Source organism: Oculina patagonica, chromosome 5 (genome assembly GCF_052425735.1).
Source record: "Oculina patagonica isolate OP01 chromosome 5, crgOcupat, whole genome shotgun sequence".
Classification (NCBI taxonomy): domain Eukaryota; kingdom Metazoa; phylum Cnidaria; class Anthozoa; order Scleractinia; family Oculinidae; genus Oculina; species Oculina patagonica.
Window position 1 is genome coordinate 7,394,365 of NC_135762.1, and position 27,986 is coordinate 7,422,350.

The 27,986-nt window shown below is 38.6% G+C and overlaps 2 protein-coding genes and 1 pseudogene across 4 annotated transcripts; 1 reads left to right on the forward strand and 2 right to left on the reverse strand.

Annotated features, from left to right (window-relative positions):
* LOC144655253 (uncharacterized) lies at positions 1 to 8,584 on the reverse strand (annotated as a pseudogene). Its single transcript, XR_013571053.1, has 4 exons — positions 8,287 to 8,584; positions 5,608 to 6,223; positions 2,508 to 3,039; positions 1 to 1,760 (listed from the first exon to the last, which is right to left on the reverse strand). The product of XR_013571053.1 is annotated as an uncharacterized LOC144655253 (transcript).
* A 4,739-nt stretch (positions 8,585 to 13,323) lies between these two features.
* On the forward strand, positions 13,324 to 22,624 carry LOC144655263 (trafficking regulator of GLUT4 1-like). 2 transcript variants are annotated; one of them, XM_078515478.1, is made up of 5 exons: positions 13,324 to 13,879; positions 17,960 to 18,010; positions 19,512 to 19,811; positions 20,801 to 20,920; positions 22,470 to 22,624. In XM_078515478.1, exons 3-5 carry the CDS (start codon positions 19,806 to 19,808, stop codon positions 22,596 to 22,598), a joined length of 255 nt encoding a protein of 84 aa, XP_078371604.1. In that variant the 5' UTR covers positions 13,324 to 13,879; positions 17,960 to 18,010; positions 19,512 to 19,805; the 3' UTR covers positions 22,599 to 22,624. Both variants share the same exon structure in this region, with proteins under 2 accessions (XP_078371604.1, XP_078371605.1).
* A 1,648-nt stretch (positions 22,625 to 24,272) lies between these two features.
* On the reverse strand, positions 24,273 to 26,876 carry LOC144654174 (opsin-3-like). The gene has a single exon (XM_078514265.1). The coding sequence runs from the start codon at positions 26,550 to 26,552 to the stop codon at positions 25,470 to 25,472; it is 1,083 nt and encodes a 360-aa protein (XP_078370391.1). The 5' UTR covers positions 26,553 to 26,876; the 3' UTR covers positions 24,273 to 25,469.
* Positions 26,877 to 27,986: the final 1,110 nt, after the last annotated feature.

Genomic DNA, 27,986 nt, shown 5'->3' on the forward strand with positions numbered 1-27,986 from the left:
AAAATAAAATGTTGTAATATTAATTTCTCCTTACTTACTGACATGTGTATTTTAATGTTAGTTTGGAGAATTAAGTGTTGCATCAAGACAATAGCTTTTTATTCTCACTATTTTCATAAATGTCTTTACTCGACTGAACGTTTGCCTATAAATTCGTAAATTCAGAAATTAAATTTCTGTTTTGAAGCAGTCGGTTTAAAAGAGAGGAGTAATCTATGATTAATAAACCGCGAATGTGAAATAACAACTAAGACATCTATAAAATACAAAAAAGGCCGGGTCATTGGATTATTTTCAGTATTTAAACTTATCAAATATAACCCCCAATTCTCCAGCATCATTCGATTTGGTCTGCTATTACAGTGGTTTTATTACTCCGTGTAGTTTCACAGAATCCATCCCCAAAACGCATTCAGTTTAGCGTCCTACACCGAGTTACTTTCCCGTCCATAGCAGGTAAACCTTCTTCCACTTTTGGGCGGGTTGAAAAGGTTCTGTGACAGGCCAAAAGCATGTATGGTGTGAAACGCCAGTTATACTTGCTAGTGAATTAACAACTTTACTTTGTTAAGGGATAGAGCAGTTTTCAATTGAGTGTCGTAAAACCAAAACCAAAGTAATTGCTCTAGCCAATCACAAAGGACACAGACAATCCAGTGAACCAATCAAAACTCGAAGCAAATACACGAAACTGGCACGAAGCGCGGGAAAACGTGCGCGAGCAAGACACGATTGGTTTTGGTTTAAGTTCTGATTGGCTGAGAAAGTGGCGCGAGATTTTTAAGCCAATCACTAAGCGTAGTAATGCAAAACCAAAGCAAACGGAATTTACTTTCGACACTCAAGTGAAAACCGCTCTAATGCTTATTGCTTAAAACTAATTACACTACCATATAAGAGCTAAAGCCGCTTGATCAGAGTTCGACTGTTACAGAGCTACGAGTTCTAAAATCTATCAATGAACCGGTTAATTAAAAGGCGATTTTTGCCTCGTCAGTTTTTTTTTCGTTTTTTTCCCTTGCCAGGCAAAAAGTCACTTATCGCGCCCATTAAAAAGATCTGCGATTTTTAAGTCTACAAACCACTATCAGTCAATTTAATCCTAGTTCTTAATTTCAAAGTCCTTGTTTGAAGCGGGGCTACCAAATGAAAGCATCACGGAGATTGTGGTTTGAGTTTCATCTCACTTCCCTTGAGACCCCAGTTCCAGTAATAATAAGAACTGTCTCCATAGTTACCATTCAGGTGAGAACCAGAGGTACAGCTGTTAAACCACCAAGCTCCTCGGTTACTTACAGCACAGTTGCCACCGTTCTTGTCATTATCTCTATTCTTGGTAGAGAAAGGCATGGTGTTATAATAGTAAAGTTGATCCTTTGCTGAGCCAGAATAGAAATAAACAAACAGCGTGTAGTTAGTTGCCTCGTTAGTAATCGTAAAATTACTGTATTTAGCGTATTTATTTCCATTGGTTGTTGTGTTGATTTCCACTCGCAGCTGACTCGGAATCTCAGTCAGTTGATGAATCTTTTCGTTTCCAAGCCAAAACTCTCCTCTGACGTCACCAAACCCGTTCTTATACTCGTCCCAGTCCCTGTAGAATCCAACAAACCCATTGAAGCGTTTGTGAAAGACAGTCCATCCACCACCATCCGTCTTCATGTCACAGTACACTTCAAAACTGGTTTTGTTTGTTGGGTTCACTGTGTACACTCCACTTTGTTTGAAGCCAGCAGTAAACAGCTCGGCGCAGTCTCGGGCTGAGGAAATAAAATGAATAAACTAATGATAGAAGTGAATCTTTTATCTTTTTTGCCTTGCCCAACTCAGTTGCGAATAAAATATTGAGAACCTGCATTACGAGAACTATGACAACTCACAAACGCTAGTTACCCCTTCTCTCATACACGCCAAAGACTAACTTTATAACAAAGTGTAAGTGTATGAAGTAAGTAGAGAATGTAAGCAAGTAACTGTAATTGTAAGTATGTAAATACAGTTGTAGTGGTGTTGTAAATAAAGAAAGAAGCAAAGATAAAGGGTTGAAAGAAAGATATCTAGACTGTCCACAGCCCTCTATTTTTTCGTGTTTTTTTTTTTCGATCGATATTTTTCCTTCGCTCGCTCCCCCCCCCCCCTCCCCCCGCGCGCTCGCGCTTCGCGCTCGCTTCGTTTGCTTTTTTGCGTTGAAAACTCGAGAGACTGTGGACAGTCTAAAAGATATCAAGAAATGGAGAGAAAGACTCCATATTTCCTTGTTAGCACTAGTAAAATTACTAATTTTAAAAACACGAAACAACTTTTTAAGAAAGACTTTTTAGCAGAGAAAGACTCGCTGTACAGAGGCAGAAAGACAGAGATAGAATAAAACCTGTCAAACCTGAACGAACAAGATGAAAATGACACCAATTAACTGTCAATCAGTTTGAAGTTTGATAATTATATCATACTTAGCAACCGATTCTTCGTTAGGAGACACACATGCGTGAGTGATCAGCATTGCTTACCAGTTTTTACAATAAGTTGCACCTCAGTCTCCACATGAACGAACTCGCTCCGTGCAGAGCAGATATAGGTTCCACTATCTTTAGCCGTCAAACTGTTAATCTTCAGTTGTCCGCCTTTCACTTGAGAGCGTTTCTCTGGTATGTTTCCTTTGCATCGTGTCCACGTGATGCTGGGTACTGGATGTCCGTCTGCGGAACAGTTCAGTGTGACTGACTGTCCGTGATAAAGTTCTATCTTGTCTGGCGGCTTGACTGTAAACTGAGGCACCACGTTGACTATCAGAGCTGCGATGTACCCATGGCGTTCGTTGCAGTACAGATGTATGTTCCAGCGTCTTTCTTGTCCGTCTTTGTTATGGTCAGAGTCTGACCTTGGACGGTGGCTCTTTTGCTGGGGAGTTGATCGAAGAGTTTGGTCCAAGATACCACCGGAGGGGGATATCCGATGACCCGGCACTTAGGGAGCTTGACATCTTTTCCGCTCTCGGCGTATATCGGTCCAGCGGAAAGGGAGATCAGAGGACGGGCTGCGCAAGAGAAAGAAATAATTTTAATTTTGTATATAAAACGATATATAGTCGCAGATAATGCTCACAATTACACACTTAAATAAATTCAACTAATATTCAATAATATTCAGAAAACCAGAATTTAAAACATGCATTAGACATGTGGTCTAGCCCAATTTTGCAGTTTTCAGCATTTTTATGTGCAATTATTTCTAAATTAATGGGAACATAGTCTTACACGTGATCACTTTCCAATTATAAAAAAAATAGACGCAAGGAGAAACGAAAGATTTGTTTGTGACAATAATAGGGCCTGCAGATGAACGATCGGGTTCGAAATCTTTTAATACTTCCGGTTAAATCTGCTTTTTTAACTTTTTGAAACTTAGTTTTATTCACCTTGGACATTACATACATACATACATACAAATTTTATTAACCCATCCCTGATGAGGCTTTTCAGAGTTAAATAAATACATATACTAAAACCTATAAATACATATTGTAAATAAACTATGAATATAATAAAAATCAAAATTAATTAACCTAAGAATTCCGTTAAAAGTAGACGCTTTAAGAATTGTTTAAATTCTCTCTGGGATTGGCAAAGTTTAAGTTCGGGTGTCAGAGAGTTCCAAAGACTAACAACCTGATAGTAAAAGGTTTTCTGTCCACTAGCAGATCTGAATAGTGGGATATCAAGAGCTTGTGCGTTTCTAGTAGAGCGCTTTGACACGTCGGAGAGTTTAATGAACTGCTCAGTCAAGTAACCTGGGGCACTCCCTGTCATGCACTTAAAGCACATGATTGCTTGACGATAGTAAAGTTGGTCTCTGACTGGAAGCCATTGTAAACGCTTCAGTATCGGTGTAATATGATCGAATTTTCTGGCTCCGCTAATGATGCGACACGCAAAGTTCTGAACCGCTTGGAGTTTATCAAGATTACGTTCAGTTGTGTTGCTCCATACATTGGAACAATAAAAAAGTTTGCTAAAAACTAATGAATTAATAATTATAATCAATGTACGTTGGTCAAAGGCATGTTTCACCCGGTTGATCTGGCCAAGGCGTTTCATACATGCAGAGACGGTGGTAATTATGTGCTCGTTGTATGTTAAGTTGGAGTCTAATGTTATACCGAGGTCTTTGACTACTTTGACTGGCACAAGTTCCTTTCCTAATAAATTAAGACGAAAATCTTTGACTTTAGTGGCCATCTGGCGACTACCGAATATTATAAGCTTTGTCTTGTCCGGATTAAGGAGTAATTGATTATCAAAACACCAATTTCGAATTTTGAGTAGGTCTTTGTTCATCTTGTCCATTGCATTTGATTGGTCCTGAAGGCGGAATGACATCAGAAGTTTAGTGTCGTCCACATAGCACTGGGGTGCACAGTGTTCTGGCACCAAAGGAAGGTCATTAACATAAATGTTAAATAATAGAGGGCCAAGGATGCTTCCTTGTGGTACCCCGCTGGCCGCTGGCAGACGGTCTGATAAAGTTATGTTAATGCGAACGACTTGATATCGAGAAGATAAATAACTATAAAACCAGTGTATCACAGGCGGAGAGGCGCCAACATCCTGTAGTTTTTCCAGGAGGATTTGGTGGTTTATGCTATCGAATGCTTTACTCATGTCAAGTAGGACAACGGCGGTTAAATTTTTTTTGTCGATTGCGGACAAAATAGTATCAGTTGTGTGGATCAAAGATGTTTCAGTAGAATGCCACTGTTTGTTTCCGCTCTGTTTACAAGACAGATGATCTCTTGATAGTAAATAAGAGGAAAACTGATTGTGCGCGACCCTTTCACAGACTTTAGACAAAACGGGCAATAGTGATATAGGTCTATTATTATTCGGGACTTCGTCGTCGCCTTCTTTAGGTATGGGTGTAACCACAGCAGTTTTCCACATATTTGGGAAAGTAGCACTCTCAAAGGTGGCGTTAATAATAGAAGTTATTGAAGGTAATATGGCAGGGAGGCAATCTTTGATGACCCGAATAGGGACTTTATCTATGCCAGGTGCTTTGTTTGAAGCCATAGACTTCACAATTGACTCTACTTGGTTGTGTGGTACTGCGCTAAAGGTGAACTGGTCTGGCAAGGAATAGTTTTTTGGAACAAAGGAGCGTTTGTCCAAGTTGTAATTAGCTTCTCTTGCCAACACTTTGATCTTCTTAATAGTATTGTCACCGACACTTGCGAAGAAGCTGTTAAACTCATTAGCGACGGTCTTGTCATCTTTGCTGTAATTCCTTTGGGATGCTGACTTCTTTGGAATGCATGTTCGGATCGCTTTCCAAATGCTGTTGTTGTTGTTTTTATTATTTATGATCAGCTCTGTGGCAAATTCTCTCTCAGCCATTCTGATTTCACGTTTTACTTCACGGTGGAAATTTTTATATGCCGACCAATGGAGGGGGTCTTTTGACTTCCTAGCTTTTGCCTTCCAATAGTCCCTGGTTTTCATGAGTTCTCGAATCTCGTCCGTTACACATGCATTTGCTCGCCCGCGGATTTTAATTGTTTTGACGGGAGCGTGTTCGTGTTCGTCTAGAATGTTCGTGTTCGTCTAGAATGTGACATTGAGTGTAGCAGAAGCCTGAGCGGTCCCCTGGTCAGTACGAATTGTACACACGTACATTCCATTATCACCTACTGTCGCATTCTTGATATGAAGCGTTCCTTTGATGATGGAATATCTTCCGGCGGGGAGGGAACCATCTTCTTTGGACCACGACACTGTCGCGTCAACGTTTTTCTCTGGTGAACACCTGAACACGGCGGACTGATCCAGGGCAACGGTCCTAACTGCCGGCGTCACCACAATCCCAGGGGCGGAAATAACATCCCCCGCCTGCCCCCTAAATGGCTGCAGCGAAGTCGGAGTAGGTAAGGTGGGCTCTCCAGGTTCACCCTTTTGGCCTTTTATCCCTGGGGGTCCACGGAGACCCGGATATCCAGGGGACCCCTGTGGTCCTTGTGGTCCTATCTTTCCCGGAGGTCCCTGCACACAAATCTGACTTTGGCTAGTGCAGATCTTTTGCGTTGCAGTGTAGACGGATTTGGTGATTTGTTGTTGTATCTCTGGAGCCAGAACACCATTGTCTCCTTTGGGGGATTTGGAGGACTCTACATCTCGTGGTTCTCTTTTCTGAGCTGAAGATCTGACTGACTCGTCTTTCGAGGAGCGGATTCCTTTGAAAAAGCAGTGAAAAGTGTCACAATGATAATTCTTACGTCCTGGACAGACAAATGTGAAATACGACATTTTTCACTGTCTGCTTTGGTATTAAAGGATCCCATAGCTTGCATCCATTATTTAACGATATTGGAGAAACCTAAGTTCTTTTTTGTTATGTTATTTATCAGGAAATCGCGCCGGGATCGCGGAGGTCACGGGTTCGAATCCCGTCGAAACGTTGATATCAGTTTTGCTGGGCTTCTTTTCCCCAATTGTTTTTAAAAATTGGTGGGATCACATTAAGGATCATGTTATTGCTTAACGCTTGCTGAGTTAACAACATGTGACGGTTGCCTTCAGAAGTTGTCGAGAAATAAATGTAAAACATATAATCGAATTACTAAAAACTTCCGGGCGCCCGTTATAAACTCGAGCTCAAAACATTCTGTTAAAGGCCTTAGTGGGATGTTTTCCAATTAAAGGGCTTATCTAATTTTATTTTTAAGAGTAAAAACTGTTAAGATGTCAAAGATCGATAACTAAGCTTGGATTAGATGTCGATAATTAAAATAATTAAATTGCTTTAGTGGAATTCAAAACACCCAGCCTAGGGTTACAATTTTGCAGCTATTAACAACGACCAGGATTCTAGAAACTTCCCGCAAATCTTCTAGTAATCTTCAGTGTGCTGATCAAACCGATAGACTAATTTTATTTCTCTTGCTTTCTGAAGGCAACCCAATCCAGCAAACATTACTCGTTAACGCCCTTTCCAGCTAGCATAGACTTTTAAAGAAAACATGTGAAAGATAACAGCGGGGCCCCTTTTCGTTGCGAGATAAAACTTCCCTTCTGCCATAGATTGTCTTTCTAAAAAAGACAATCAACAAAGAATCAAATTAACATTACTCGTTAACGCCCTTTCCAGCTAGCATAGACTTTTAAAGAAAACATGTGAAAGATAACAGCGGGGCCCCTTTTCGTTGCGAGATAAAACTTCCCTTCTGCCATAGATTGTCTTTCTAAAAAAGACAATCAACAAAGAATCAAGCCTTGGGAATAGGGCGTTCACAGGCAATGTTTCTTGGCCGGGATTGCTCTCTCAACAGAACTAGAGATATTTCTCGCTAACGCCCCTTTCTGACAACATCGAATGCTGAAGAGAGCAGAAAACAGCAAGGTACCTTTCCGTTCAGGATATTTAAATTCCAAAATATGCTTTCATATAATCCCACAGATTGTTTTCTAGCAACCTGAGGCCACGAAGCAAAAACGAAACGGAAGAATGAAGCTTTTAGGAAGGTGGGCGTTTACTGGTGATATTTAATTTGGCCGGGGTTGCTTTCTCAAAATAAATCATGCCTAAGTTGCATTGGCTGAACGATTAAACCTGAAAATATCCTTTACTTATTTTAGATATATTTTTCATCAATTTTGAAAGAAATACAGGAAATTGCTATAGCCAGCTTGTGATTATTTCGGGTCTGGCTTTGAGTCGAAAACTCGTTGAACACATGTACAGAAACGCCTTTGTCACTTTTTACATTAAATTAATCATGGTAAAAAAAATAAAAGTTCTTACCCAATTTTTAGGCCTGGTCTACTATCGTAGGATGACTGTTTCGATACATTTTGACTTTTCTTAGTCTTAAAATTCTCATTATATATTATGTAAAATAGAGTTCACTGATTTGTAAACTGTCGCTCTAGTAGCTTCCAGTGTGCTTGCTCGTTACGTGTGGATACATCCGATGCATTTATTTAAGCAGTTCTTTAAGCAGTTCTTTTGCAAAATAACAATGTAATTAAAGTTTAAAAACTGTGGGTTTTATGAATTAAAGAATGGGCCAGAACTACCACGGCAAATTTTCGACCTTGTCTTTGTTGCAACTTAGATGTCGTCTCTAGCTATTCGAGGCTATCTATTTGGCATATACGTATACCAGACTGAAAACCAAGCTCTTTTGGCATATTGCAAGAAAAGCGATCATTCTTATTGGCCTTTTTTAAAAACTGCGAGACGCAGTAAGTTCCTCTCCATAATGAATTCAACAAAAAGACAGACTTAATGACTCACTGTTTGTTGTAGGAACAGGCGGAACGCGCGTTGTCGCTATCTCTTTTTCTCTTTGTTCGAGAACCTCAAGTCTTTCCTTGTAAGCTCGTAGCTCCAACTCAAGCCTCACATAACCAACACAGTACAGGAAAACGCTTGTAATCAAAACACAACAGCAAACCACAAGAAGGCGGGAAGATCCACCAGCGCTCGTCATTGTGAACTGCGCAACTCCCTTTCACAAATGACTAACACTAAACTGCGGCAAATTATTTGTACTTCGAGCCTTGATAACCTCGCACAGTCTGGATTTTTTGATAACTTTGTGTGCCGATCGTAAATTTAATTACCTTGCTTATCCTAAGATAGACAAGATAGAACTTGGTCGTTTTCCAAATAAAAAAGTCTTGCAAATGTAATGCAGTGCCTATTTTTGTCTGCAGAGAAAGATCGAGAAGTACTTTCCTGGATATGCTGTCTATGCTGTGTAGTATTGTGCCGACACAAATTAGGAGTATTGTATGGAATTGTTTAAGAACTGTTTTTAAAATCTGAAATAGAATTAGAAATTTTGACAGTTTGGTTTTGAAATTGGAATGCGTTTTTGTGGGAAAATCCACACAGTTCTTCATGAATACACTTTCCCTTGATTTTAATTATAAGATCCACTTCCTTGATTATAAGAGACACTAATCTATATCTCTACAAATGAAAACGAGATAAAGAGATGAAACTTATCCAGACTGTTGACTTTACTAGTCTCCCTAGATTTGATAAGACCGTATCAGATCTGTAATATACGTTCAAGTTCCCAGTGTCTGTTCAAAAATAGAATACGGATTTTACATTTAAAATCTTTGGTCTGAAATATGTAAAGGGTTTAGAAAACTTTCACGCGTACCTCATCCAAAAAAAATACAAAAAATGCCTTCTTCCCACTCCCCCAATTCCCATTGCATTAGCCTTCAATCGGTCACCACAAGGATAGATGTTTCTCGTGCGCACGAAAAGGTCGTAGTGGCTAATGATATCGACAAGATAATTACATTTAAAGTATTCCGGTGGTTATATCTTTTGGAACAGAAACTTTTCAATGAAAGGTTGATTAAAACGAAGGTGAAAGTTGAATCAAACAAGCAGACGATAAGCTGATTTTTTTCGTGTTTTAACACGCACATGCATGCTGTCGATTATACGAGTGCCTTAGTTTTTTTGCAAAAAATAATTGATCTAGTAAATAATAAAGATGGTAAATTTTAAGCTCGGTAATAAATAATAAAGATAAGATGTTCTACATGACACGAGCATGGGACAAAGAAAAATTCTGAGTCCCCGGCGGGAATCGAACCCATGGCCTCCCAGATACCGGTTGGGCGCTCTAACCAACTGAGCTACGAGAGACTCGTTGTGAGCTAGGCCATTTTTACTAGGTTGATATGTGACACGCGTCCTGCATACTGCTAGGATCAGCAATGTCGAATTCATCAAGTTTTGTAGTAAATAATAAAGATGGTAAATTTTAAGCTCGGTAATAAATAATAAAGATAAGATGTTCTACATGACACGAGCATGGGACAAAGAAAAATTCTGAGTCCCCGACGGGAATCGAACCCATGGCCTCCCAGATACCGGTTGGGCGCTCTAACCAACTGAGCTACGAGAGACTCGTTGTGAGCTGGGCCATTTTACTAGGTTGATATATGTGACATGCGTCCTGCATACTGCTAGGATCAGCAATACACACCTCTGTCAGACAGTGATAACTGTGGTTCATATGAATGATTCTTTTAATGTCGAGTGTTAGTTTTGGCAGGAAATAAAGAGTGACGGTGCTCCGTGAAGGCTGATTAGTTGCTCAATATGAAAGTGGCCCTGGCGCGAATTTGTTAAGAAACACATGGTTAGCAGGCGCTTACCGTTACTAAAAGTTTGCTTGTTTGTTTTGCACATTGTACGCATTATTCATATTTAAGGTTGATTTTAGCAAGCGTAAAGTTCATCAACAACTAACAGGACGGTGTTTGGTCAAAAATGGAAGTTAAATTGTGTTCGATTGAGGCACGTTTAGCAAAGATTTCAAGATTTTATCGCGGGATCTTCAAATATTATCATCTTCATTTAATATAACACCAGATTCTACGAGTTCACATAAAAAATGCCTAGCAGTTCAAGGGCAGTCAGTAAGAATTGATCAAATTCAAAGCTAAGAACTAATAAATGCCATAACATGCTCAGAACATGCGCTTCAATCCGCTCAAGGTGCCCTTGTTTGTGCTTCATGCTGTAACAAGAGTTCCCATCAAAATCTCTGTAACGAGTAGTTTATTATTCATGAAATATTTTCTGTCGCACCTGATAAGTAGATAGAACCTTACCTATTTCAAAAAAAAAATATATTGATCATTTTTACTTGTTAGTCTTGTGCCTGTTGGCTGTCAATACTCGCCCTCGTTTTGTATGAGTTTTTTGGTCAAAAATGGAAGTTGAATTGTGTTCGATTAAGGCACGTTTAGCAAAGATTTCTGGCGATAGCCTGAAGTGTATGTTCTTAATCGCGGGTACTTGAAATATTATCATCCATCTTCGATTAATATAACACCAGATTCTACGAGCTCACATAAAAAATGCCTGGCAGCTCAAGGGTAATCAGTAAGAACTGATCAAATTCAAAACTAAGAACTACCGTATTTATTCGATTAAGCGCCCACCTCGAATAAGCGCCCACCCTGTAGGTAAAAAAAAAATAATAAGCGCCCAGCCTTAGCGCCCACCCCCACCCGCCTTCAAAAAATACTGAAGTGCACAAGAAGAGTACTTTGACGGTTATTAAAATAACCGGACCTCTCTAATGGGGCCTCGATAGTCAATTCAGCTGCACCTCGTTGACTAGATAGAAACACGAGTGGAAGTTTGGGAGAGCGAGAAATGTTGAGGGAACACGAGCCGATAGGCGAGTGTTTCCACAGCTTCTTCGAGTTCTCTCAAACTTTCACAACACCCGGAAAGCATGTTTCTATTTCTTTTAGAAAATACCGCGAGGAAATTTATTTAATCACTCGTTTTTTTTATCATCAAAATGTAAATTCTCTTTGCTCGCGCCGTCATAACGTCAACATACAGCTCGTGCCAGCTAAGTGTTTCTGTCCAATAATGGAGCCGAAACCAATTGTGGAATTCCACTCATTTCTAGGCATCCTACTGGTGAACGGTTACGGCAATTAGATATTTTCAGGAGCGTCATTGTGTTCATGGTCTGTCCCCTTAAAACACGAGTACGGCTTTCAGTGTGCGCTAACTTACAGAATGTTTTCTAAATATTTTGTGTTGGTTATGAAAGCAAGATTTATAGGCGAGCAAATGGTTGCGTTCAATTAAAGGAGGGACGTTTATTTCCATACGCAGTATATAAGCCTTCGTCAACTTAGCTGAAGCACTTGCATAATTTCTTCCGGCTGTAATATTACTGAGATTTTCAATGAGCCAGTTAATTTTCCTTCCTTTGATGTAAATGAGGGTTAATTTCTTTCCGTTACGGTTAACAGAAGAGTAAAAATACTTTTCCAATGTCTTAAAAAGTTAAAAATGTATTTCCATTGGTATTAAACATAATTAAGGTCTTACGACCTTCGAATTGAGCTGTCAAAACGTCTGTCAACTCGTGCCATGACACATTCGGTAGACACTTCCAAAAACTTCCTAATTAAGAGTATCGGCCTTTTTAGATACCAAAACACATAAAAGGCAAGACAAAAACAGTCTTGACAAGAGATCTTGAGACCTTCATTTTAGTGGCTTGAATTTTTACCACTAGCAGTTAAATTTTTGGCTGTTTTACGGCTAACGGCTAACCCCATTGAGACCCTCGTAAATGGCAATGCATATGTCAAAGTTATCAATTTAAAAAATTAATACCTGTCGCATTGACTGAACAACTAACTTTATAATTTCAAACTCACATAAACAAATAAAAGAAACCAAGTTAAAAGAAATTTACTATAAATATATTGAGAACTGTGTTAACGTTGAATGAAATTGGTTGAAACACAACTGCATGAAACAAAACTACGCCAGCATCATCGATGTTAACGTTTCACATTCAAAGTTCCAATGTTGTAACTGTTTTCCACAGAAAACAAATGAATTTTCGTCTTTCACTGCATTTTTACTCGATATTGCCTGTTTCAACGTGTTTAATTTGTTGGGCACTTAGGTATTTTTGAGCCGGCATTTAACCAGCCAAATGGTTGGTTGGTTTTGTCGAGATCGTTTTGGTTGGGGTGATGTGAATTGAGAGGGTTGTTTGAGCAAGCTTGGCAAAAATGGCAGATAGTGCTTGTCACCTTCATCTGTCGTCTCAGTTAAAAATGAAAACGAAAATTTAGTTTTAGAATTACTGTCCCATGGTTATTGTCTGTTAATATAATGAATAAGTCCTTCTAATATTAAGAACACGTAAATTATCCTGGAATAGAAAAGAAGGTGGGAAGATATTATTTAGTTATTTTACGACAGTTTACGCACGTCATCGCCTCTTTAGTTATAATTAATTTCCTCTTCCAGATTAGTAGTTAATTGTCACCAAAAATTAAAAAAAAATTATAATACTTCAAATTCCAGTCAGGTTATGGAAGGCTGTTAGAGCGCCATACAGTTAGTAGTGCATCTTACATACATACATACATTTAATTGTGCTCCCTGAGAAGGGCTTTTCAGCTGCTGCTCAGAATCTTCCTAGTTGCCGATTAGAATCTTCCTAGCTGCCGGACCTTGCCGCTCAGAATCTTCGCATTCAAGAATCTAGCAGCCTAGTTTTGACCATTTTCATTGTCATTTTCGCCGCACAGAAACGAGGGTCTCAATGGGGTTAGCCGTTAGCCGTAAAACAGCCAAAAAATTAGCCGTTAGGCATAAAAATTAACCGTTTGTCGAAAAATCTGAAAAATTTCCAGCCACTAAAATGAAGGTCTTAAGATTTCTTGACAAGGCTTTTTTTGGCTTGTCTTTTATGTGTTTTGGAACCTGAAAAGGCCGATACTCTTAACTAGGCATGCCGGAAGTGTTAGAAGTGTCTGCCGAATGTGTCATGGCACGAGTTGACAGAAGTTTTGACAGCTGGAAATTAATTTTTAACTTTTTTAAACAACTGAAATTAATTTTCACACTTCTGTTAACCGTAACGAAAAGAAATTTATCGCTAGCCGAAAAAAAGCCAAAATATTAACCGTTAGCCGTTAATGCCACAACCCCATTTATACCCTCAGGGACGCCCAAAATGGGTTCGACCACTGGCCATGGTCATTTGTCTCCCAAGAGGGAGTATGACGAAGGACTCTGGCCATTAGTGGAGCCGGGCTACACCAATGGCTGCTTCCTGCATGGAAAGCGTGGTTGGCTACAGTGAAACTGAGTGTAGTTCACTTTTTTGTTTCATTTTTTGCGTGCGGAATCATTTGCAAAAATACTCTGTGCAATACTTGAAGGAGTCTGATTGGCTTATTATAGTTATTGGCCCACTGACTACCGCAGTCGTGTGGTTTTTTCAAGTATCGGTTTTGCCTGCGCTTTGCTAATCTAGTTCCGCCTTCCTTTGGACTTCTCGTCTCGTCTCACAACGGTAAGATTTCTATTCTGTGCCATAATTATAATTTTCAACTTTTATTATAAGATACCATACTTAAAGATACTTGTTTGAGTCGATTATATAACTGTACAGATTCACAAAAAAAGGCTGCTGTTTTCGGGTGTTCAATTCCCGCACGGCTGTGTGCATCAGTACGACTTCTGTGCTTTGCCAAATTAATAAATAAAACCATGAAATGGAAATAATTGCGATAAATCTGCTACCCAGGTAAGGATTATGTCCATATCATAAATAGCTCATATATAATAGCTCAACGGTTGGAATTTTTAAAACAGACTTTCAAATGCTTGCTCGGGCTTCCTTACTGCTTGTACTAGTGTTGGTACGGTATGCCTCGAGGTACAGTAAAAACCCGCGAGTAAAAACCTTTTGCTTTTAAAATTAGCCTAAACAGGTTCTAACATAAAGGGTTCTTAACACAAATCTAGGGCAATTTGGTTCTTAATAGGTTCTTAACTGATTTCTGAAGAAAAATTTTGTTATAGAGATTTTAGTGGTATTCGGTCTTTTTCTTATATGAAATCTGCATACCATATAATGTTTATGCAAAAAGGAGGCACTAATCATTCAGAACATAACATTATATACATGCATGTACAGTAATTTCTTGTCCAAACCATTTTTCCAAACCATTTTTCCAAAAGTAGACATTTCTAATCAATTTTAGAAATTAAAAACCTGTTTCCAAATTTTAGGCTAAATAGGTTCTTATAAAAATGGTATCTAATTAGCAAATTTAAGCCTAACAGGTTCTTTAATGTTAGGTTCTTACTCGCGGGTTTTTACTGTACTCCACAACATATATTGGGCCCACGTGATATCACTTTGCATCTTCTTCATCAAGCGTACCGATCTAAGCAGAGGAAGAAAACTTTGACGCTTGTTTAAAGTGAAATTTTTCTTTTAAGGGGGTCGGTTAAGTTAAAAATGAGATAAACAAACTTTAGGGATATACAGATGAGATACACAAAGATAGTTTTCGGAAAACGATATAACTGGGTCTTCTTGTCGTAGTAGGTTTTATCTTAATAACTTTTATCAGTGTGTATCTTGTGGTTTAAATTTAGATTTTTTTTTAATTTGTCAAACCAGTTTGAATTTGATTTTCCATTGTCTCATATGGCTTGCCTTATCATGAAACAAAGGGAAATTAAAATCAAACTGGTTTGAAAAAATTAAACCAAAGAGAAATTTAAACCACAGCATATATGCACAATAATGATTTATATCCATCAGAAAGTAAATTAAGAGGTGACTAACTCATCGAATTTACAATGTATTACTAAGTAGGCTTTTCCGAATTTCATTTTTTGACGCATCAGTTGCGTTCTTTGAACTTCCGTGTACAATATCATTAGGTTATACTGTTCAGATTTACCCCCCGCGATCGCTTCTAATATTGCGAGAAATTAAACATTTCACTCCTAAACGCATTTTAGGCGCTATTTGGAGTTGCAGTTATTGAACCACTTATGACGTCATCAATTAGCACGTCAATGGAATTTCTTGATAAGAATTTGATAGAGCTTGGATCCACCTTTCTACAGGAAGGTTTTTTTTAAATATCGGTTGCATTATGACAGAGCTGATCAAAGAAAAACACAGCCATGTTTGGTGCAAAATCGTTGCTACTAACCTGTACAAGTAATTGGTCGAGGTCCCCTTTTCAGGGTTTTCCATTGATAACGTCAAAACTTTTTTGGTCAGAAGAAAAGATATGAAGAGTAGAAAGTAACGAGAATAAGAAATCGGAGAAAACGGAAGCGAAGGAGGCAAAAAAAATCGGAACGGTTCAGGGAAAAAAGTCCAACTTTTGGCTTATGTGCATGCACCAAAGTGAAATATTGTACATTTTTACACATAATCTTTATCAATATGTTGCTGAAGTGTAAAACACGTGCTTCTTTGGCAAAGTTGAGGTAAATTCAAGACCATAGCACCAAAATTTCAGTTTAGCGTGTTTTTTGGGAAAAAGTGGAAGTCAAAGGGTTAAAGAGACAATACAATAATTTTTCACAACGGCGCACGTTGGCCGTGATATGAGATGGTAGATTTCCAATGAGGCGCGTAGCACCGAGTTGGCTATACTTATCCCATATCCAACAAGCGCGAGTGGAATAACTGTCTTATCAAAAACCCCTTAAGAATTGAAATATTTGAGTTCCCCGGCTTTTCTTGTTGATGCGTTTATCTACCATATTTGTGCTCAATATATACACCTTATTTGATGGTTTAACATATAATACGCGCGGATATTTTGCGAGTTGCGTAGTATTTTTCCGAGCCCCGTAGCGGCGAGGAAAAATGCGAGCAATGAGCAAAATGTCCGCTCGTATTATATGTTTAACCATCGAATAAGGGATATATTATTCCACTATTTCTTAAACTAAGTTTGGTCCGTATTCCCTATTCGTCCGTATTTTTGCCCTGTTCTACAGTGTATTTTGGTGGCCTATTTTGCGCGTTTTTTTGCCCTAATATGGTAAAATGGCGTAATAGTGGAATAATACAAGCACATATGCCATTGCTGTTAACCACTCAAAACTCAGGAATTGCAATATACCATTGCTTGTTTTTGATAATATGGAATATCCTACTTGTCACTTGTATTTTTTTGTAAACACTCTTGCCTTTTCATTAATATTTCATGATAGATAGGCATCCATTTTTCCGAATGCAACGCATAAGTGATAAATTAAACTTCAAACGTAAACTGAAAAGCTTTTAGATTTTTTACATTACTGGAAAAAACTATAAATCTAGCAACATTGTTAGAAAAGAATGCAACTTTCGACCCATTTATCTTACCATTACTGTTTTTACGTCGATCACGTCGATAAAACCACTAAATCTCGTTTTCTTTTGAGACGATAAACCTCCCATTATATCTACTGTTGGCCTCAATTTCGTTATATTTCCTATTCAGTAATACGCTGCAGAGTCTAAAACATCAAAGCAGTCTGTAGAACACGAGGCAAGACAAGTCTCTGAACTCTGTAGATGTTTGAATACATTGGAAGATCTGTCCAATGATAAGTTAGTACTCGCGCACACACGTAGAAAAATGCCGGTTTGTTTCACCGATGTAACAAGCTTGTTGTTGTTCCGTTGAAAGTTTAAATCAAATGTATTCGCGTGTGTTGTGTGAAGTACGATAAAATTTTATAGTCAAGTCAAACTTGTTATTTCCAGCATGCCAATTCAGTGGCCAAATGACTGAAAGCATCTTGAGTAAAACGTTCTTGAAGTATTATTCTGTTTATTCACAAAAAGGCATTATTTGAAGGTCTGAATGTGGGTACCTCAATAACACTTAACACATAATCTTTTGGCTCTGTAACATGCAAAAGTTAAATTTTAGGCCTTTTAACACTAACAGCAAAAAATTCACTTTAACAGTAAATTTTATCTAAAAGGAAACAAAACGGGCTCCAAAAAGGCAAATGTTATTTCAGTTTAGTATATAAAGAAGTTTTCGGCCATTTTCTGACGATTTCCGATCATTTCGGAAGATTTCCGAAGACTACCAAATAACCCCGAAGACTGCCAAAGATTGCCGACAACTACTGAAAATTTCTAGAGAGTACCGAAGATGACCGAAGACTACCGAAGATTTCCGAGGAGAAATCCGAAAATTTTAATCCGATTTTTGAGAAGCAGATACGAATAAACAATGCTAACATTTTTCACGTAAAACTCTCCAAACACTTAACAGTATGTTCTCCGGAAACAATAAACATTATAAAATTGGCCAATGTAACAGCAAACACTAAAAATTACGGGAAAATAACACTAAACACTAAACCCCATTCATACCCTCTTATTTCAGTTTTTGTTTAAGAGCATCTAGCACACATATTATAACCAAGTTGAAAAATGCGTGGTTTAGTCTCCGAGGGTGTTTCGGGTTTTTAAACTCAACTACCTTCCTAGAATGGCGAGCCGCTGGTCGGCCAATAGCGAGTAACTTGAATAGAAATATATTCATCACAGGATTTACATTTTCTATATTTTTATCTTTAGATTAAACTTGGTTTTGATTGTCTGATACAGATAATTGCTTAAAAATTCAAGGGATGGACAGCAGCGAGAAAGTTCCTCCAGGTATGCTTACATTTCCGCTCTTTGTTACTGAGGGAATTAAGGGGAGGGGAGGGGAGGGGCGGGGAGTGATAGAAGTGGATGGAACGCCCACTCGCGGCTTCACCGTGACCAAAACAGTAGTTTGTAGTACATGGTAATAGAGCAGTTTTCAATTGAGTGTCGTAAAACCAAAATCAAAGTAATTACTCTGGCCAATCACAAAGGACACAGACAATCCAGTGAACCAATCAAAACTCGAAGCAAATACATGTAGCTGGCACGAAGCGCGGGAAAACGTGCGTGAGCGAGTCATGATTGGTTTTGGTTTTAGTTCTAAATGGTTGAGAAAGTGGCGCGAGATTTTTAAGCCAATCACTAAGCGTAGTAATGCAAAACCTAAGCAAACGCAATTTACTTTCGACACTGAAGTGAAAATTGCTCTAGTACCGGCTACTGAATAGCCTCCGCACGTAATAATGTTCAGCGCTCAAGGTCAAAGTAATGGTGAGGTGTTTGTATTAAGCGCACCAGAAATAACACTTTGTCGTACGGTGAAACTAATTTATTCTTAACGACACGAATTTAAACTTGACACAATTACCGGTGGTTTCTAGGACATAAATAAGAAAATATATTACACTTCAGACTGAGAACGGCAGAGATGACGGAATACAACAAAGTAAATACGTACAAACGAAAGAAACAACATTTACCTGACGATTAGGATACGTAAACTTGAACGTGAACTTAAACTTGAACTGAACTGCTTGAACGTTGAAACAAATATACATAAAGAGCGCGAAAAACTTGCTATATGTACATATATCCGCGGTGGGCTGGGCCGAGTTCACGGCCGTAAGGGATTGGTTCTAACAGTGTTGAAATATACATTAAAGGGACACTGTCACCAGTTTTACTTCAAAAACTCAAGATCTAAAAACTTATGACAACTACGAATAGTGGTCCAATATTGTACTAAAGCGGTAAACAAGTGATATTATTGTGATAGAATCAGGACTTTAAAATCTCAACTTGAAAAAGTCAGGCTGATTATTTCAAGTTTTTTCCTTGTGGACTGGAAAAAAAATTTTTAAAATAAATATGGCTCCCTTTACTTTACATGTATATCTCCATCTTGATGTACAAGCTGCATTTCATGTACTATTCACCAATTTTAGTACTTTTCACCGAAAAGCATCACAATCCCCGTGACAGTGTCTCTTGACATTCAATTGGCGCAAAATGAAGCTTGAAAAATTCCTCAAAAAAAATAATGGAAGCCAATACAGCTAGTCCATCAGGCTTGTAACCCACAGAGCATTAAAAAGAGCAGATAAATAATACCATTTGTGATGACCATGCTTAGCGATAAGTACCTTCTGTCTTTGCCTAGTACAATAGTCTTTGGTAATGTTATGTTCTTATTAAGATTAAGATTTTAGAGATCTAACCCTATTTTTTTAAACCGGACGAATTGATATTTTTAGTTTTAGTTTTCATAATTAAATAATATTTTTTGCAGTGGACCCTCCACCATACACACAGCAACCAGGTTCCCAACCGCAGCCTGGTTACACAGCTCAGCCTGGTTACCCAGCCTTGACTGGTAACACAGCTCAGCCTGGTTACCCAGCTCAGTCTGGTTACACAGCTCAGCCTGGTTACATAGCTCAGCCTGGTTACCCAGCTTAGCCTGGTCAGCAGGCTTCAGGCTGGTTACCAAGCTCAATCTGGAAACTCGCCACCTCAACAGTCAGGTTATCTACCACAGCCTGCCCAGCAATTCCAACAAAGTACAGCCGTGATCAGTCTGGGCATGCCTGTAAGTCCTTTTATGCATCTTTGTTCCTTCATATAATTAAAACTTATTCAAAGTACCAGTGTGTTTTTCTTTGGCTAAGCTCTGTTTGCTGCCGGACAAAACACAGCTACCCATTTTGGGATCTTTTTGGCCACAGGTGTGACCGTTTAATTACATAACAATGACTGAAAGATCATTTTACAAAAACATACAAATTATCAACCCAGCACAGGTGAGGGGAAATCTGCCATACCACTGATAAGTATAACCGAAAACAGGGAATGACGATCTCATATCCAACTGAAGCGCGAGTGGAATAATTGTTTTATTAAAAACACCCCAAAAATTGCAATATTTGAGCTCCCTAGCTGTTTTGTTGACGCGTATCGGCTACCATCTTGTGGTCAATGGTATATGAGCTCATACACCATTGCCGGTTAACCAATCAAAACGCAGGAAATACAATACACCATTAGTTAGCTAGTTCTCTTCGCACCATGAGGCGCATAAGGCTGTAACTGTCTCTCGCCAACTAGCCCTGTCTTGCGCTGCAACACCATTGCTGGTTTTTATTAATGATTAGTAGAGGGAACTTTTAACTACTTTTGTCAGTGCGTCCGTCCTTTCATCAGCAACTGTAAACATTTTGTTTTAAATCCTTTATAGGAAGTAGCGTGGCCGAGTAGTTTAGGGAGCTGGTGTTGTAATCCGGTTTTCCCGGGTTCGTCCCGAGTTCAAATCCTCTCCTGCCAGTTGGGATTTTTAATCATGTTATGTATATTTAGAATATTTGTTTGCTCTGTTTCAGTGGCATGTTTGCAAACAAGCTAAGCTAAATCCACTGACTAGTTCAGGGCGCTTGCGCAGGCCAGGTGTCACTTAAACTTTATTGCAAAGTAGCGATAATAAAAATATTGCATGAGAATTACACAAGACAGAGCAACAGGCTGTTTACTTCATTTATCAGTAATAAATTTATTAATTTATTTGTTTCCGTTATTTTGTCCTAGGTCTCGCAAACAATCACCTTGCCACCGAATCGTCCTCGCAATTACCTTTGCGTGTCAATATGTACCTGCCTGTTTTGCTTTTGGCCTCTTGGATTAGTCGCGATGGTGTTCTCTTGTATGGTAAGGGAAAACTTTAGACCTAATACGAAGGAAACAAGTCCCGACATAGAATAGAAAGAACTGAATATTCTTTTCACAGCCACGGGAGATGGTAGTGTTGTCAGAGCACAGGCGGCCTGAAACCCGGGTAGTGATTTTGATTGGTTTGATTTAAAACTTGTTTCCATAATTATGTGTAATATGGTTGAATTTCAACATGAAAAAACGTTTGCAAAGAGTTCAGTTTCTGAGAAATGAATTTATTACTACTTTAGTCTACCTACCATGGTCGGCAGAGCATTTTTCCAACTGGGGGAGGGGGGGGGGGGGTGGGCTGACTGGTGACTTGAAGTGGGGGAGGGCTTAAGGGACTCTTCTCTTATTAATTCTTCATTTTTTTCTGTAAAAGTGTGGGGTGGGGGGGGGGGCTAAAGCCCTCCAGCCCCCCCGGCTCCGCCGTTCCTGCCTACGGATACAGAATCAGTTACGTTTTCTAGTTTTGTCAACAAAGCCGCTGGACACTTTTGTCGCGTCCAACTAAACTCCGTTTCTTGATGCCTCTGTAACCGTGCAAATTGATTCATTTAAGTACTCAGGAGTGTATTTGTCCGCTGTGTAACATATTATATTTTGATCGCTATATAAAGCAAATCAGTTCAGATTAAATCGGTTCCGATTAAAATCTCATCCATTTCATGCAAGTTTTCGACAGTTTACTTTTAGAACAATTTTATACCCAGATAGAATTTATTTACATATCATCTTTCTTTCTAAATTTTATACCCTGTCATGATCCTTTAATTAAGCAATTTTTCTTTCGCAAAGTCATGGCCTCAACAGAAACTTTTCGGTATTAGCGGCCAATTTTTTTAGACGTCCCTTCTCAGAAGCAGGCCACCAGAGAGAGACGTCTGAAATTCAGGCTAGCACAGACGTTGTATTCGATCAACGTGACATTCCATATACCGTACTGGCTGATATTGAATTGAACTTGAAACGCAAATCTCCAAGTGAGTCTTTCTGAAGAAATATAGCATGATGAAATTTTTGAATTAAACTGAAAAACTCGGAAAAAAAGTTCCAAGTTCCAGATGGGATTTGAACCCAGTCACATAGTCAAATCAGGACAGGCACATGACTCATAACTGCATCGCGCAGTCACATTAAAGCATACCTGAGATGCAACCATCCAACCTCCAAGTGAGTCTTTCTGAAGAAATATAGCATGATGAAATTTTTGCATTAAACTGAAAAACTCGGGAAAAAATTGCCTGTCTTGTCCTGATTTGACTATGTGACTGCGTGATGCGGTTCTAGTCAAAGCCCACATTTCACCCTTACTCACCATAGAGTCTCCAGTAGCTGAGTAGTTCAGTGGTAGAGCATCCGACTAGATCAGGGAGGGTCGTGGGTTCAAATCCCATCTGGAACTCGGAATTTTTTCCGAGTTTTTCAGTTTAATGCAAAGAAATGCAAATCGCATGGTAAATGCAAGATGATTTTTGGACCAAAAAGGTTTTTTCCAGGTAAAGTTAACAATAACAAAATAATGTTTTTTTTTGGTTCCCAGGTGGACAGCTCATATGACGCAGGAGATTACGCTGGTGCCTTCACAAACGCGGCCATCGCCAAGTTGCTGAATTCAATTTCTTATCTTTTCGGTTTATTCCTGATCATTGTTTTCATTACTACTCTGTAGTCAGTTGATAGTGTAACATTTTTATACTTTCACTTCAGAGAAATAAAAGTTGTTAAGGTGCGCATTGCTTTTTGTGAGATCTGATTCTATAGGCTAATTCATTCCACTGCATGTTAATGTTACTAGTTGAAACTGAGCTGAAATTTCATGCCGTTTTGCGGCTCTTAATAAAGGGGAGACCCTTAACTACATAATGGTTACTATGGATGACTTCTAACTATCTTATCTTAGGTTCCCTCGGTATCCTGGGTTTAGTTTTTGGTCATGTTTGCTCTATTGGAGGTCGGCTTCATTTTCGGTAGTAAACTAAGTCCCGTGACCAGAACACACAAACCCTAAAAACTCACACAGCTTACATTTTTCTCCTTTAATATCAACACCTCGGGTAGAGTGCATTTTAGAAGCAAATCTGTAGCATGGATGGATTTGTTGAAATTCACGTTACTGAAACAACTATAACGTCATAAAGTTTTTCTGATGTCATAATTAAAATAATGTAAATTTCATTATTAAACCCAGTATACTAAGGGAGTCGAAGATATGACTAACAACCATTTTGTAGTTTAGGGTCTCCCCGGCCCTTAAGGCTAGTTCGTAAATTATCTCCAATTTTACTAATCCATTGATAAGACTTTCGCCTCCCAAACATCGATCCCCAAAAATCACCCAAAATATTATAAAAAAAGCACTGCAAAATATAGATATATGAGATGAGTGAAGCGTTTTCGGATTCTTGAACGCGCGCGAACAAGATATTTCCGTTTAACCCAGATTAAGGTGGCTGATAACGGTTTCAGTGTTTTCCAGCGTTTATACTTTGAGTCAGTTGCTATTTCGGTAATAGTATGACACAAATCCCAACCATTGATCAACAAATTGTAATCATTTTCTTGACATTAGTGGGTGGTACCTGATATAAAAGAGTTTTAGTACTGTCCCATCAAAGTGTAAGGGCTGAAAAATACCGAAAACGGTTATCAGCCACCTTTAGCGTTGGAAAAAGGGCTTTCAGGTTAAACCCTGCCTTAAAGTATCGCGAGTAGGCTGCACTTTGTTAAGTGTTAAAAAATTTTATTTTCTAGTCGTGTAGTTCAATCGTTTATTTGTATTGTGCGAAATATATTTATAAAGTAATAATGCAAAATGATCTTGCCACCTTTTTAGATATTATGTTATGCACGCTAATACAGCTCATGCAAACCGTGTGACTTATGCAAACCTCGGACTGAGTGTTACTGAAGTGACAGAGAAAAGTAGCCGAGTAGCCGAGAAGTAGCCGAGTAGTAGCCGAGTAGTAGCCGAGAAAATGTACTACTCTCTAGCCGATATTTGTCTGGGGCACTCCGGCATAACTACTTATGTAGTATTGTGCCGCCACAAGCTAAGAGAATGGTTTTAAAACTGTCTTTGTCCGAAATACAATTAAAGGTTTTGACATTGGAATAAAAATCACTGCCATTACCAGCTCGAAATACGAATTCTCCGTACTGATCTTAACACATTTGCCTTAATATTAGTTAAGAGATTTTGCTGGTACATCAAGACACATTGTCTTGGAGACCGCCAATTAGTCTGGGTAATCAAATGGTGACGAGTGAAAATAGGAAATTGAATTTCACGCGCGTTTTGTCAAAATTCTAATAATTTCCCATAATTTGTTGACATCAAAAGAAGTCGCTGCATTTCGTTTTATTAAACTTCAACAAATGTATTTACAACATTTATGTCCGCTCTAGTGACAGCTTGGTGGTACACTTATAAAATGTACCTAACGACCGTATATCTACGTACTTTAATCTCAGTGTCTAAAATATTTAATATATATAGTCTTTGGTTATAAACTTAACACAGCAAGGAGTCAAGGTTAAGCAAACAAGTTCTTTGTTTTCTTTGTTGGATTCCCGACGGTAAATTTGATGTGACGTGACGCAGGTTCTGAACCAAAATGAATAGGATAATTAATGTTAATAGAAAACGTCTTGAAGTGAGGGACTTATGCTTAATAACGGCCCTAGAGACAAAAGGAGCTGTGACGTCAGCAGAAACTGTGACGTCAGCAAAGAAAAATCCAGTTCCCAGCCACCATATTTTTCTTTAACTTCGTAGCTTCCCTTCTCGATTATTTTATAAACGACCGTTGTATACGTGTATATATGCATTATATGACAGCGAATTATTTTGTGTTGTATCATCGGTTAAACGAGTTAACAAGTTGGAACATAGCTCCTTTATTTGCAGAATTGAGGGTTATTCTATTCACATCTATTTATATATTTTATAACGCTATGACAAATTTCACATAAATTAAACTGTGTGGTATTCACAGTGAATAAAATGCAAGATAAATGTTGAAATATTAATTTCTCCTTACTTACTACCATATGTCTTTTCAGTGTTAGTTTGGAGAATTGCGTGTTACATCAGTCAAGACAATAGCTTCTTACCCTGGCTATTTTTGTACATGTTTCAATATTCGTTTGCCAAAAAATACATAAATTCAGGAAAATTCCCGTTCTGAAGGAATCGGTTTGGACGAGACAAGCAATTTAAATACAATGCAAATAAAAGATATAAAAACATCTATAAGATACTGAAAAAGGTAACCAAACATTTTTATCTTGAAGCGATTACTAATAAAGAAAAACTCACTGAGCGCGCTTTTACTAGTCTCATCAGCCAACATTCTAAGGTAACCACTGAACACTGAACACAATGTTCTTGCATTGTTTCTTAGACAGCAGGAAGGTGCCTTATGTGGCCGCTTTGTTGCTAAATTTCACCGATAAATATTAGCCATTTCATCAGAAATCCTGCGGAGTGGCTAGACTCTGCGACAGAAAATCCGCGAACAGTTTCTTCGCCCGATTACCTTCATACAGTAGATTCTTCAGTCTTATTATTAGAATCTTCCTCTTCCATTTTAGCGTAATACTTTCTTGTTTCAGGCATAAACTGAGGATCTTCTTCAAGCTTCCTTCCTTCCACATTGATATCGATGACTTTTCTACTTTTCCGCAGTTTTAGGATTCTTTTAAACTCTGCGGCAAAGTCTTCATCCATGTTTGCAATGATCAAAGGCTTAACGCAGCAGGAGGCATTAACAAAAAGCGTGCTCAGCAAGTAAACGGAGCGAGGAAGGCATTGTTCGTGTGTAAACGCATCTGCTATATCACAAACATAACTAGGGACACAGAAAAGAAATGTTCCTAGAATCAAAGCCGCGAAAAGCCTTGTTTTACTATCTTCTTCTTTCCAAGAATTTATGTTCACCATTCGTCCCTCTTGCGCCCAACGTTTAGCGTTCTTGAAAGTTTTCTGTAGATTTGCACTCGCTCTGCAGTAGCACGTTGCGATAGCAACTAATGGTAAAACAACAACGATGATTTTTAAAATCGACGCTCGAAGATAGCTTTCGTTCTTGATTTCTTCTCTACACACGCTGTAACCTGGGTGTAAAACAAAGTTGTTTCCATCCAAGGTGAATGACAACGGTACTGCAAACGACACGAGCCAACAAACCGCCAGAGCCACGCAAACGTATTTGCGTTTAAAGTAGGTCAAGTACTGGGCTAGGCGCGTGCTGGCTACATATCTGTCAATAGCGGTCAAAGTCATAGTTAACAGCGTTAAAATGCCGAGCACTGAGATAGCGTAGCCTTGAAACTGACAAGCTGAAGTGGAAGATATCCACTCGCCTTTGATAAGAACGCCGAGTGTGAAAGGCATCACAAAGAGGGACCTCACCAAATCGATAACCGCATACGACAGAATGTACATGTGAATAGTGTAGCGTAACCTTGCATTCCGGTAGATCGCCAGACACACAATTAAACCAGAAAGAAATCCTGCTATTGTCAAACAACCACTAGTTAAACTTTCGGTGACCACGACTTCTGCGCATCTGTTGCGTAGCGCTGTTTGTAGGTCGCTCGAGCCATCTTTTTGGGCACACATGTCCTCCGCGTTTAACTTCGTCTCAAGCTTGACTATACAAGTTGTAATGGCACTGAGAACAACAAATTCAACGTAAAAAAAATCAGCGACAAACCTTCTTTGTTATTTCCTTGTGACTTTTAGCGCTGTCAAATGTAGTTTACAAAACTTTTCAATTAATCTTAAGTTCCAGCGTCGAGTTGTAAATTTGAAGTTTCGTCGCAACGGACACGATTTTCTCCGCTAACAACACACCAGTCAGTGATACAAGCAACTGAGATTTAAGCTCAGTCTTTTTAAAAGAATTGCTTAGTTTGGTTCTTGTTGTTTGTCGATAGAAACGTTTTGAACATGTTTTCAATGTCGATTGCGAAACTAACTAATTATTTATGAACGCTAAACGCTAAGACACACTTTCACCTGCTTTTAATGTAATCCTTGCTGAGCTGTTTATTATATGCTGGCCTATAGCGGACAGTTAAAAAAGTTGTAGTGACTTTCATTGTGACAATGTGGGCTGTGAGGCTATTTCTGAAGATGAGCTTGCTTCATAGCGACCTTGCTGTCGTTAAAATAAAAGAAACAACTTATTATAGATTATTTGCCTCAGTTTGTTATACTTTCCGCTATTTTTGCGTGTTTATGAAGCCAGACAAAGTTGAGTTTAAGAAACATACATAAAAAGGCAGCGTCATTGTTAAAAGACAGAGTTTCTCAAAAGTGAAAGAATTTAGTTAGAACTGCTTCGGTTTGACAAAATTTCGCTTCGAGCCGTCGTGGAGTCAAATGCGTTGAATCATATTTGAAATCGTTTTCATATACTTATCAAAAAAAGAAAAAAAAAAAGAAATAAAAACCTCAAAGAGGCTTCAAAGGATTAGCAAGAAAAATCTGGGAAAGGTGATCGAGGAACTCGAGTCGTCCAGGGTATTTGTGAGCACTTCCGGTAAAGTACAAAAACTTTTTGCTCGCTCGGTCAGCCAATCGCTTCGCAGCATAAAATTATTGCAGTTTTCATATATTTTCCCCCGGCGCTTGTAGAACAACCATATTTGATACAGTTTTATATCAGACAGAATAGCAAACGAGAAAGTCGAAACTAGTTAAGAACCTTTTACAAGTAAAGACTTGTACATCTGTATAAATATTGAATGCAAACTCGGCATTGGAACTTTCTAACTCAAATGCGTCTGTAGTCACTAAAATATCATGGCACGCGATCGATCATAAGGAAGCATTTTTTTACGAATTCATAAACGTGCTGCAGAAAGAACAATTCAGATTCTTGATCCTCTCTACCCAAAACATAAATGTTTGTCGCCAGGTTTTGTCATGGTCAGAAAGCTACAGATAAAATACTTGTTTCAGTTTTTAAAGTGTATGATATTCAAAAGAGGGACGACCCAGCTTCACTCAAATTATTACAGACTGAGAGAGGAAATTTCCTCAGGCAAT

Bases quoted from the DNA above. Each gene is read 5' to 3' on its own strand.
- LOC144655263 (XM_078515478.1), top strand. The intron at 20,921-22,469 runs GTAAGGGAAAAC...TTTGGTTCCCAG, and splicing joins CGATGGTGTTCTCTTGTATG to GTGGACAGCTCATATGACGC.
- LOC144654174 (XM_078514265.1), bottom strand. From the start codon at position 26,552: ATGTGTGCCCAAAAAGATGGCTCGAGCGACCTACAAACAGCGCTACGC.